This window comes from Stigmatopora argus, chromosome 15 (genome assembly GCF_051989625.1).
Source record: "Stigmatopora argus isolate UIUO_Sarg chromosome 15, RoL_Sarg_1.0, whole genome shotgun sequence".
NCBI classification, from domain to species: Eukaryota; Metazoa; Chordata; class Actinopteri; order Syngnathiformes; family Syngnathidae; genus Stigmatopora; species Stigmatopora argus.
This window is the reverse complement of record NC_135401.1, coordinates 6438274-6449590: the sequence shown is the minus strand read 5'-3', so window position 1 is coordinate 6449590 and position 11317 is coordinate 6438274. Positions and strand designations below refer to the sequence as shown.

The following is an 11317-nucleotide window of genomic DNA, read 5'->3' as shown; positions in this document are numbered from 1 at the left end:
TAATCCTCTCCCAAGCTCTAAATCAAGCGGTGAAGAGGGACTTTGAAATATAATTCAAAATGAATGAATTTAGACAAACAATAATGCAGACAGCCTCTGGTAGAGTTAGCTGTTGACCTCGGATCTATGGGGCACACGTCCTTTTTGTTTTCTGAAGGTTTAGGAAATAATGGGAGACAAAACAAAGTCTGTAAGTCTCAGTGTGCACTCATAAAATCAGCAAGTCTTTATTCAATGAAGCACACTCCACATGAGATTTGACTTTATATATATATATATATATATATATATATATATATATATATATATATATATATATATATATATACACACACACACATACATATATATACATACATATATATATAAGTATCTCAAGCTAGCAGACAGGTGGGCTTTATGTTAATCATCCGTGTTGCAGATATCACTAAATATCATGTCTAAAGATTCCATCGTATTGTTGTCTTTAAACAAATGATTAACACCACTATTTAATTAGTCAAAACCATTTGAAATAGGTATGATCGTTGCCAGTTCCTCCCAGTTAAAATAGATTGGATAACCATTGCTGTTAATGGAATTGAAACACTACAGCATTTTTTATCAATACCACCTAGATTACCTAAGAAGCACACCATCAACTCTGTTGACAAATAGTACTTCTATTTTTGTATAGGCACGAAAACATGCAATATGGTATATATTAATAATAGGGGCGATGCTACTTTGCAGATTTTTGATTATCGCGGCCATGGCTGGTCTACACTATCCGTGATATTCGAAGGATTACTGTACTTCTCTAATGGTCAACATTTCAACCTGCCACTTGTGCTCAAAGTGACAGCCACCTGGTGCACGTTCAACACTGAACTAAACTTAAAAGAAAACAATCAAACAGGCCAGGCCAAACCTTATGAAGCCCAGGACATCCCAAGTCACAGATACTACAGTGTAGAACAGCAGGACGGTGAGAAATAATGCCTGCACCCCACATTAATATTGTTAAGTCGAATTCGCAAACGGCCAATCGTATTGCAGGCTAAAAAGTGCAATCTCCAAAAATGGCTCATCACCACTATGGCTAGTTTCTGCGACATCTCACACCTTGACCTTTTACAACCCTGATACACCTTCAAATCAGTAGTTGGCCCAAGTCATCTGTTTAAGAGGGTGTCATTTCATACGCAGTCAATGTAAAACTGTTCTTCATTTCCTTGGCCTCACTCCCGTCGTCTCCTGCGCTCGCCACCAAATATGGCGGCCCATTTCCGCGTAATCTCTAAATAGATGTTAGGCTTGTTGGGCAAATAGTCCAGGTAGAGTGTCGGGCCGCGTTTGGGGACGGCCATCTCAATTTGCGTGCCCTCGTGCCACTCGTTGAAGGATGTGACGGAGATCAAGTCGGGCTTGGCTTCTAGCGCGGCGCTCAGCGAGGTCTCGTAGTACTTGCCGTTGATGCGGTTGCGGGTGTTCTGGAAGTTCCACGGCCGCACGCCGGTGTCCACGTAGCCCGGCCCCACGCTGGGGACGAACAGCAGGCCGTTATCGTCGCAGAAGGCCCGGACGGCGTCCCAGTTGCGCTGCGTGGCGCCGTAAGTGAAGCCGTTGGTGGCAAAGTAAGTGTAGATGCCGTCGAAACCGGCCGTCAACACCTCGCGTTGATGTTTCTCCTCCACCAGCAGGCCCAGGAAGACGCCGTCGTACGGCGTGTCGCGGACGCTGCCACTCTCGGTGTGCCGCAGAAGGCGGGCCCACTGGTCCGTGTTCAGCAGATACGAGTCGTACACGTAAAAAAGGGGCAGGAGCTTACCCGTGTTAGTGCGGAATCGGTAGAAAGCCGGGTGCCCGCCATACCTGTAGTAGAATGACGGAATTTATGGAAATATTGCCCTCAATACCATTGGCGACTGGCAATCGATGGCAGTCCATATCTAATCTATTTCCCCTATAAGGCGATCGCCGTCATTTGAAACGCTCACCCTGCCCAACAGAGATTTACAACAGTCTATCCTGGAGGTGATAAAAGCACAAATACCCTTTGTCCTAGTTAACAGTTGAAGTTGAAAAAAGCCATAGTGATAAAACCAAGGTTTTTGACACTCAAGGAAACCAGCAGGGCATCAAGGACTTGTTTACAGCAAACAAAATGACTTGTTTTGAAATCATTGAGTCTAAGAAAATTTGCACTCAACCATGCCTTAATCTATCAAAGGCAATCAAGCGGAGGGTGGACGGTGTTCATGCTCATAATGCTCATAACTTTATCGGCATATAAATCCGAACATCAGCAAAACAATGAAAAGAAAGCGGGAAAATCATATTACATTAATAAATATTCTAAAAAAAATAACAATTTTATCATCATTACATTCGTCATAAATATTTTCCTATACATTTTCAAACATTAATGATCCCGACCCCTTATCTTAAGCAGGTAGCCAGGCAATGAAAAATAAAATAATAATTTAAAAAATAAAAAATAAAGAAATTTTCATGAAAAGGATTTTGGACTTACTTGTCGATAATGTATTTAATGTTGGTGTACATGTTGACTTCGTCTCTTCCTTTGTATGGCTCGATGTGAAAAGCCACCTGTGTGCAAATAGAGAACGATTCATCGATTTGCTTCTTGTAAATGTCAGATGCCATGACTAATCCACTTATTGATTATTCAATTCTTCACAAATATTTCGATGGTCCATTATTGTTTTGATATTGACCAAAATTGTCGTGTGAAATATTAGTCTACATTTTCTTAATGCCACAAATGCCAATGCCCAATGGGCAGGTGGCTTAAAAAGTTCATCTAGAACCCTGAGAATGATCATCTTTGCTTGTACAAAAAAGCCTTTACAGTGAAAATGTCAAACCCAATAAACAACACATAATTGATAAAATAACAATGAATAAAAAAATAGGTAGTCGACTTTCAAAATAATGGCGTGGCACTTGTAGCAGTGAAGATAACACCCTTTGCTTTAACTGCTTAAACTCATGGGGTGCCACTCATAGCCATCCAATCCATTTCAACAGAAAAACGCCACCAGCGCTGCCGAAATACCTTAGTTAAAATAAATTGGACGTCTATCATTGTCGATGAGTTCCTGCTCACCTTAATGTAATAGCGCTGCGCCACGTCCAGCAACAGAGGCACGATGTCGTCAACTGGCGCGCCGTTGTCATCCTTGGTGCTAGGTGGGTACCAGGAAACGGCAATGACACCTGGAAATAGGTCCATTATAGCACACATACGCGCTACATCGCCCCCGTTTGTTACTTTTCGACTGACCTATGGCAGCTGTCCGCAACTGCTGCATGTGCTCCTCCATGACGGCCGGGTCCCTGGAACTGTAAGCCCCTAGCGCTGGGTAGAAGTTGGCCCCAATGTCATCGGGCGGGCTGTGCCTGTCTTGCGAGTACCTCTGAGCCACCTTGGGATCCCAGTGGGTCAGCCGTGGGTGGTCCCAGTGGATGTACTTGCTGTCAAAGTTTGGGTTGCCATACCATATGTAGTAGAAGGCGTGAAGGTGGTAGTTTGGAGGGGGGAATTTGCTGAGTGGGGCTGTTAGTTTCTCCACCTCATCCGGTCGGGGGGCTCGGCTGGTCCCGAAGCGCTCGGGGCGGACGTTGGGCCCCTGTGTGTCTCCTTTCGGTTCTAGCAAGGGCGCGTTTCCACGGGTGAACTCCGATTCCTCCAGTGTTAACGACTTCAGTGCGACGGTTAAGATCAGCACAAGCAGGAACAGAGCCAGCAGGGTCACGCAAGCCTTACGCCGGATCCGAGCCATTCTTCACCCAGTGTGCCAAAGTACATTGTGGGAACGGAAAATCTGGATGGGGAGAGGGGAGATCCGTTTTATGACAGACACACTTGTACGTTGAAGTTAGCCAGGGTGAGATACCAAATCCTACCACAAACTATTTTTATTGTATTTGTACAGAACATGGTAACAAATCGATGGGAGATCCTTCAATCGAATGACAGCAGACTTTGTAATATCACCATTAGTAACTGTTTCTTACTACATAGCTCCAATAATTAGGATCACATAGGTAACAGCTAATTTATGCTCCCAGGCTGCAACTTAATGTTACCTGCATTTGAGCTTTGGAAGAGTCACCACCGCTGGCATCGACAGACAAGGGGGGCCGCAAACATCTTCTGCCGTACTTATTGACGAGTTAAACTTCACGAAAATAGGACATAAGTGATTTCAAGTCATTTTTGGACATATCAGCAACCAGATGGACTTCGGTGACTGTTAGGCTGCTGAGAAAGCAGCCAAGAACTACAAACGGAAGAGACGGATACACGTGGTCTAAAGCAGTTTGTTTGTAAATGAGCGCAGACAACGCGCTTCCGCTTGGCAGGAATGAACACTGCCCCTTTTGTCCAGGAGTTGTATTACATCTCAAGAACCAACTCAAGAGTTGCTGCAGCGAAAATTTGCCTTCTACAATTCGAGACCATTCATCAACGCACTATTTTTGCTAACAAAATAAATTCTTAAAGAGCAGGTGTCCACATATACCTAAGTCTAAATCTAAATAAGTAATTATATTATAAGTAATTATAAATCATTATAAGTAGAGAGAATGATAATATAAAAATAAGGAACAGTAATAGAAATAGCCTCTAATAAATAAATAAAAATGTAGAATTTAATAGCGATAACAATAGATGCCCAATTCATTTAACCTTTTGATGCAATACCTACGTCCAGGGCCACCTTACCCAACAGGTCAGAGTTGGCGGAAAACTGTGAACACCTTGAAAACAAACAAAAATAACTTATTTTTAAGTTTCCATCCATTTATTGACTTTCAAATTCGTACAAATTGCAAAACCGGTTCAACACCTCACTCATTTCAATGCGGTCATCATTTTAGGAAATAAATTAAAAAGTATGTGACTAGCGGAAAACAAAAAAACAAACAAAAAATCAAAACAACCACAGAAAACTGCCCCAAAGAGCAGGGATATACTTTAGTACACTGCATCTAAACACCAGGTGGCGTCACGGTCACAATAGCAATGCCAGGTTAGGTGCCAGTTAACGCCCACTCCCACTCTGTCACCAGTCACCTTTCTCCAAAAAATATGAGACGAGGAGGAATAGGAGTGGGATGGATGGGCAACGCTTGGCTTCAAAGCTCCCAAAAGATGCCATTTTGCGTCAACACTGAATTCACGTTACCATTAAGTATTCTTTTTAAACACTGACAGGAATCCACAAGCTGGTTTAAGCACTTATCATAGACATGCCGCACATCTCTGTTCAAAATAATGACGTCAAAATACTGACCATCAGTGGAAAAAAGAAAGAAAAAAAAATGGAAAATGGATTTGTTGCCATATTTAAGTATAAAAAAAAGAGGATGGATATTTTTTTAGGTAGATGATGTTGATATGAAAAGGAACAATAAATGTAGAGGAACCTATTATTACTGTTGACCAACTTTTTGGCAACTGAGAATTTCAATGTAGATTTTCTTTCACTGGTATTGAGCATCAAAAAGCTCTCTAAGTAAGAGCTAGATGGCAATGTGTTCTTCAAGATTTTAATTGGACATTGTCAGTGAGGGAGGTTCCACTTTGTCTGTGGAATCTTTGAACGCAGAGGCACTGTGGAATTCAAAGCGGGTGGCTCAACCTTTCAGACACACCGGTCAATTTACATTCCTTGTAACTCAACGAGGGAGACGTTTCGCTCTGTTGGCGGTTTAAATGCACGTACTGTAATAATCGTGTACGTTGCGTGTTTACAGGGTTCATCTGAAGAAAAAAAAAATCGGCTAAACAAGTGACGCTCATTCAGCAAAAGACTGATTTGATGTCTTTGGAAGAAAGAAAAAAAAACAACAACAACAAAACAAACGAGCATTTCCTTCCCCCACAACAACGTGCGTTATTAATACGTTTAAAATATTAACAAACAGGCAAATGATATAGTAAGTGTAAATATAAACAGATTGGTCACAGCAAATGTATGCACATGTATACATTAAGAAAAGAGCTGTCAATGAAGAGGAAGTGGGTGATGTCAGTGGAAAGAATTGACAGTTTAATACAGTGGAACCTACGAAAGGGGAACACGTTTTCTTTTTTTTGTGATGATACCAGAAAACGAGAACTCGAACATAACCCTGTCCAATAGGATCATTAAACCGAGTAATATTAGCAGGTACATGTTGTAAATACCCTTCGCAAAACCTCTACAATAGGATATGTAGCAATTCAGCAGTGATATTCTAATAAATTAATTTGATATAATTTCTTAAGAGAGCAATTAGGAAATACAAACATTACCTTTCGAGGTACCACTGTATCTCTGTGGAAGGGGGTGAAGAGTGTGCGGTATTACTGTGTGTGTGTTTATGTGTGGAGGAGGAGCAGGGGGAAATCGGGGGCACGCAAAGGTAACGGGGCTGGACGTTCACCTCTTCTTTGGGGCTTGAGTGGTTCGGGAAGGAGTGACAGGTCGACCGGAATTGACCCCTCCATACTGATATTTGGCCTTCTTCTCCGAGGGCTTCAAGATCTTTGAAAGAGAGGAATGAATAAACATTAACATAACATTAGACAATAATCATGAACCTTAAACATGACCAGACTTCAGGAGCTCATGTTTATACGTACCTGGAAAGAGCACATAAGTGATTCGTCCACGCTCATCATGCCGCCGGCATTGTCGAACTCCCCGCAGTAGTTGGGCGCCGAAAACAGCGTGACGAGCTGGCGCTTGGCAAAGAACTCGTATCCGTCCTCCACAACCTGGCAGAAAGAAGCACTTCTTCATTCTCTGCGTAAAGAAAATACCTATGGCGCGTGGAGCTGCTGCTCCGCTCACTTGGTGGGCTCTGCAAATGAGATCCAGGTCATGACGGTTCAGGAATTTGCTGACCACGTCGGCGCCGAAGGTGAAGGAAACCCCGCGGTCGTTCTCGCCCCAGCCTTGGACGTCCTTGTCCGGGTCGGACCATAGCAGGTCGCAGAGCAGACCTGGATAAGAAAAAAGTCAAATACCAATGTGTTTTCTGTTGGAAGAACGTTTTACAATCACTCATTGACAGTGATAAACGTCCAAGCCATTTGAACTGGGAGGGTAGCAGCGATCAAATGATTGGACGTCGATCACCAACATTTGCGGCCAATGAGTTAGCGTCCTTGCAGGCTACCTGTATCAGGCACATCAGTTGGCCTCATGATCCTACGAATCTGCTCCATTGACTGCAGGTCTGGTGAAAGTCCTTAAAGGTAAGAAAAAAAACATTCGTCACATTTGTGTTCATGTTTTGCATATAATAGTTTCTTTGTCCGCGATGAACAGACCTCCATGGCAGCAAAAGATCTTCTCATCGATGATGGCGGCAATGGGCAGGCAGTTAAAGCAGTCCGTGAAGGTCTTCCACAGCTTAATGTTAAACCTTCGCTTACCTGCGGCAAACGTAAAGAAATGTTCATTGCGTATTTGCAGACGGTCGGCTTTTTTATCAGAACGTACACTCGTCGTAGAAGCCATAGATGCGGTTAATGGAGGCGCACTCGTGGTTGCCCCTGAGCAGGAAGAAGTTCTCCGGGTACTTGATCTTGTAGGCCAGCAGCAGACAGATGGTCTCCAGCGACTGCTTGCCTCGGTCCACGTAGTCGCCCAGGAACAAATAGTTGGCCTCCGGGGGGAAGCCGCCGTACTCAAAGAGACGCAGCAGATCTGTGTACTGCCCGTGAATGTCACCTGATGGCATCAAAGAGCATGTTTTAGCCTTACACTCTATCGGCTACATTTATTCTGATGGCGCCAGCACAGCGCTTTTTGTGAAGCCAAAAATAGAATTATACTGGGGTTCCTTCTGTCCATCGCTAGGCCAAGCCCGGATTCCTTTTACATCCCCAGGGTAAGAGCTGCTTTAATCCAGGCCAAGAGCTCCACGCCGAAGGTCAGCACAGTAATAACAGGCTGAGTTGTGGTCGACACGTGTGCCAGGGCCTTTCCGGCAAACCATCAAATCAGGCCACCATGACACAAATCCACCCAAAAAAAATAAACTAATAACAGGCCAGGTTAAGCCATGACCTTACTGATCCAAATGGTCAAAATTGCAACTCATGTGACTACTTGTCTTACACAGCATGCAATAATATAGCAGTGACTAAGGGTAAAACTGTCCCTGGCACAGAAAGGAGACGTTACCGCGTTTTATTTTTGCCCTTTTTTTTTTTACAGTGAACACTAATTAAAAAAAACATGGACAAGGGAAAAAATTAAAGTAGCAAAGAATATCTTGGTGGTCTTCCCGGACATTTCTCTGCCAAATGGATTTTCTTATGGAGATGGCTAAATTAGCTCCATTTAACATATACACATTTATTTATTTATGCAAATATATATGGAGACTAGGCTTATTTTACAAGTGTTCACCGGTTGAGTTAATATTTACCTCATATATTATTAAAAAATAAAGGAAAGTAAAAGTAAAAGTTTATGTGTTTGGCAGCTAATTTCTCATCTGTAACTGTTTTGTGGCAATAAAACTGCCATAGCCTTTTTATGATTTATGTTCAAAGCAACCAGGAGTTGAAAGCAGTTAAAAGAAAGTCGTGGCTTCCTATAATCTTAATTATATGTCCTGTTTGCTTCTTTCTGACTAATAAGACCACCAGCAGACACAGAAGAGAAGCAAATAGTTGTTTGTAATACACGCCATGACTCCTTTAGGTGTTGGAATCAGGACAAGACCTTGTAAACATTGCTTCCTCTGCAGAGAGTGACCCAAGCGGGCGTTCTGTGATGCAGGGCGATTATATAAGACAACTCAGAACTGCAGTACACGAAATAGACACAAACACAGAGTGGGAGGTCCCCGGTGGCGCAGCCAAAGACTCACAATGCTGCTTTCTGCATGAGCAGCACTCTCCAATGGACGTAATCTCATTTGAGAGACCCTTAACACAATACTAACCCAGAGATTCTTAAAGTGGGCAACAAGAACCATTGTTAGCACGCAAAATTGATTTCCAGTCAAAACTGATCTATCGGCGTGAGCGGCAGCCGATGGGCTTCCGAAAAATGGATAAAACGGGGGTAAGTGAAAGGACTGACCGCAGATCTTGAGCGGTGCCTCAAGTTCCAGGAGGATGGGCTGGCTGAGGAAGATCTCGCGGGATTTGATGCACAGGCCCCGCACCTCCGCTTCGGTCATCTGCACGATCTTGCCTGGGCGACATCCCCTTACTGAAGAGCACAGAGATGTTTGTTTCAAAGCACTTTTAAATAATAATAAATGTTAAACAATCAAATGACTAAAAGAGCTCCTGAGTCTATCCTTGACCCTTGAGCTCTTCTGTTGGCATTGCAATAAGCTTTAACGCATGGTAGGGAACTAAGAATGTTGCTGATCTTAACAATGTTTTGGTTATTTGAGGAAGCTGTATTACTTAAATTTTAGGGAAAGGTATTGTTATTTTTCATTCAACTGTATTAGTAAAAGTGATTTTCACACAAATATTCGATTTCTCAGTATGAAGCGCATTCTGATTCGTAGACATCATAGGGGTTATGTTGCTTATGGAAAGACAGGCGTGTCCTTCCTGATGACCAATACGTGCGCAAGATGGAGTGGTTTTGCAATCAATGTTTTCATCAAGGCAGCGACTCTGAGAAATTTAATTGCCGTACATTAAAGTGCCCCAAGGACATTTTACACGATGCCAAAGCAGCTCCATCTACTCCCAGTAAAATAAAATGTATATCACACTTGGGAACAGCAAGGTTCTCAATTCAGAGGATGAAATAATCTTTATTTTTATTGAGATCATAAATTGGAAGTTGTCTTAATTTGGAAAGAAAAATGAAGAGAGACAGCAAGTGGCAGGTTGTCTTTGATTGATGACAAAGCAACTAATAAAAAAAACAGGATATTAAGATTCCCTGTAATGAAAAGTATTCATTATGTGTCGATTGGAAGATATTCATGAAATGTGACAACCAACCCCATTCCCCCATACTAATTGGTCATTATTTCCTATTAACTCTTGAATAGAGACCCACAATGATTTGTTGGTTCATATTAGTAGTATTAGTTAGACATTGGAATTTGCTACTTGGTATGAAAAGTTTGTAAATGTAAACGACGAGTCTTCTTCGGGGATCAAAGTAAGGCAAGCTATGCCAGTTTGGAGAGTTTTTATGAAAGACGTATCTGCCACTCCTACTTATGTCGAATCGTCGTCATATTAATTGTATTACCAATGTAAAAGTGGGCTTGATAATCGAAAGTTATGCCAAGTACGCGACGAACCCAAGTGCGGCCAAATGTAGGCGTTCACCAGCCCACTGTTTATAAACACCGTGAGGCAGAGATAGCGCTAAGCTCACGGGCTAGCTAGTTAGCATGCACCGCTATTATGGCGACGTTCTAACGAGGCGGCCCCAGTGGTTTGGGGAACGAGCACGTCAGGAAGCCGACACGAGTCAGGGCGACGAATTTGGGAGCGTTCGCTGTGGGATTCCACTCACCTTCCAGAAGGCGAGAGATAAGGCTGTCCACGTTCAATTCGCCCTCCGCCATCTTCACGCTCTTGATGGGAGTAGCACTACTGGACGACAGTGCAAAACGCGCTGCGTTTCCCGTCCGCTCGAGGGCGCTATTATCACCACATGAAACCCTCAAGAAATTTATTGATATGACATGACAGTAATATATAAACAGATGATTTTGCCTTTGAAGATGAAAGAGTAACGCAACAAACGAACAAACGATCAGCAAAGATGAAGCCTTTTATTTGTTAAATTATTAATAAATGTATTCATTACATTTTCAGTAGAAAAAAAACGAGTCACAAAATGTTTATTTAAAAGACAAAAACAGCACGACTTGCCTGCCATTGACAACAATGGACTCCCAATTCATTTCAACTGGGAGGACTGGCTGTGAAGGCTTATGTTGCAGTGCCTTTGACGGCGGTCACCTGGGAGAAGCTCGTCGCAAATGATCGCTGCCAACCGTCCCAGCCAAACTGGATTTGACCTCTAATGCTGTCAATGACAACCACTGAGTGCCTTGTAAAGGGCTTAACACAGTAAATGCACAAAGTACTAGTATTATTTCTTTTTATTACAAAAATTCTCTCTACAATTATTTGTTAGACCAACTGCAACATTTGTTTTAAATAACCCTTAAAATGTACAACTTTGTTATAAAAAAAATGAAGAATGATTCATTATACTTGTGAGCCGTACTTAAAATATAAAGCCCAAATTCTATTATTTACAACACAATATATAATTAATGGAACAAAATGAACACTTTCAATGTT

General features: G+C 42.4%; 2 protein-coding genes across 2 annotated transcripts; both read right to left on the bottom strand.

The window, feature by feature from the left end:
* Positions 1-307: 307 nt before the first annotated feature.
* LOC144090010 (glycoprotein endo-alpha-1,2-mannosidase-like) lies at positions 308-4344 on the bottom strand. The gene is made up of 5 exons (XM_077621293.1): positions 4096-4344; positions 3290-3830; positions 3113-3222; positions 2516-2592; positions 308-1854 (listed from the first exon to the last, which is right to left on the bottom strand). The coding sequence occupies exons 2-5, from the start codon at positions 3786-3788 to the stop codon at positions 1221-1223; spliced, it is 1320 nt and encodes a 439-aa protein (XP_077477419.1). The 5' UTR covers positions 3789-3830; positions 4096-4344; the 3' UTR covers positions 308-1220.
* A 448-nt stretch (positions 4345-4792) lies between these two features.
* On the bottom strand, positions 4793-10641 carry LOC144089635 (serine/threonine-protein phosphatase PP1-beta catalytic subunit-like). Its single transcript, XM_077620681.1, has 8 exons — positions 10518-10641; positions 9102-9233; positions 7506-7736; positions 7334-7438; positions 7180-7251; positions 6852-7003; positions 6641-6775; positions 4793-6542 (listed from the first exon to the last, which is right to left on the bottom strand). Exons 1-8 carry the CDS (start codon positions 10567-10569, stop codon positions 6438-6440), a joined length of 984 nt encoding a protein of 327 aa, XP_077476807.1. The 5' UTR covers positions 10570-10641; the 3' UTR covers positions 4793-6437.
* Between the last annotated feature and the right edge of the window lie 676 nt (positions 10642-11317).

Excerpts from the sequence above, each read along its gene's own strand:
- LOC144089635 (XM_077620681.1), bottom strand. The coding sequence starts at position 10,569 with ATGGCGGAGGGCGAATTGAACGTGGACAGCCTTATCTCTCGCCTTCTG. Across the intron at positions 7,252-7,333 it reads GATCTTTTGCTGCCATGGAG|GACTTTCACCAGACCTGCAG; the intron begins GTCTGTTCATCG and ends CTTACCTTTAAG. Across the intron at positions 7,004-7,179 it reads AACTGATGTGCCTGATACAG|GTCTGCTCTGCGACCTGCTA; the intron begins GTAGCCTGCAAG and ends TTTCTTATCCAG.
- LOC144090010 (XM_077621293.1), bottom strand. The coding sequence starts at position 3,788 with ATGGCTCGGATCCGGCGTAAGGCTTGCGTGACCCTGCTGGCTCTGTTC. Across the intron at positions 2,593-3,112 it reads CGCAGCGCTATTACATTAAG|GTGGCTTTTCACATCGAGCC; the intron begins GTGAGCAGGAAC and ends ATTTGCACACAG. Across the intron at positions 1,855-2,515 it reads ATTAAATACATTATCGACAA|GTATGGCGGGCACCCGGCTT; the intron begins GTAAGTCCAAAA and ends ATTCTACTACAG.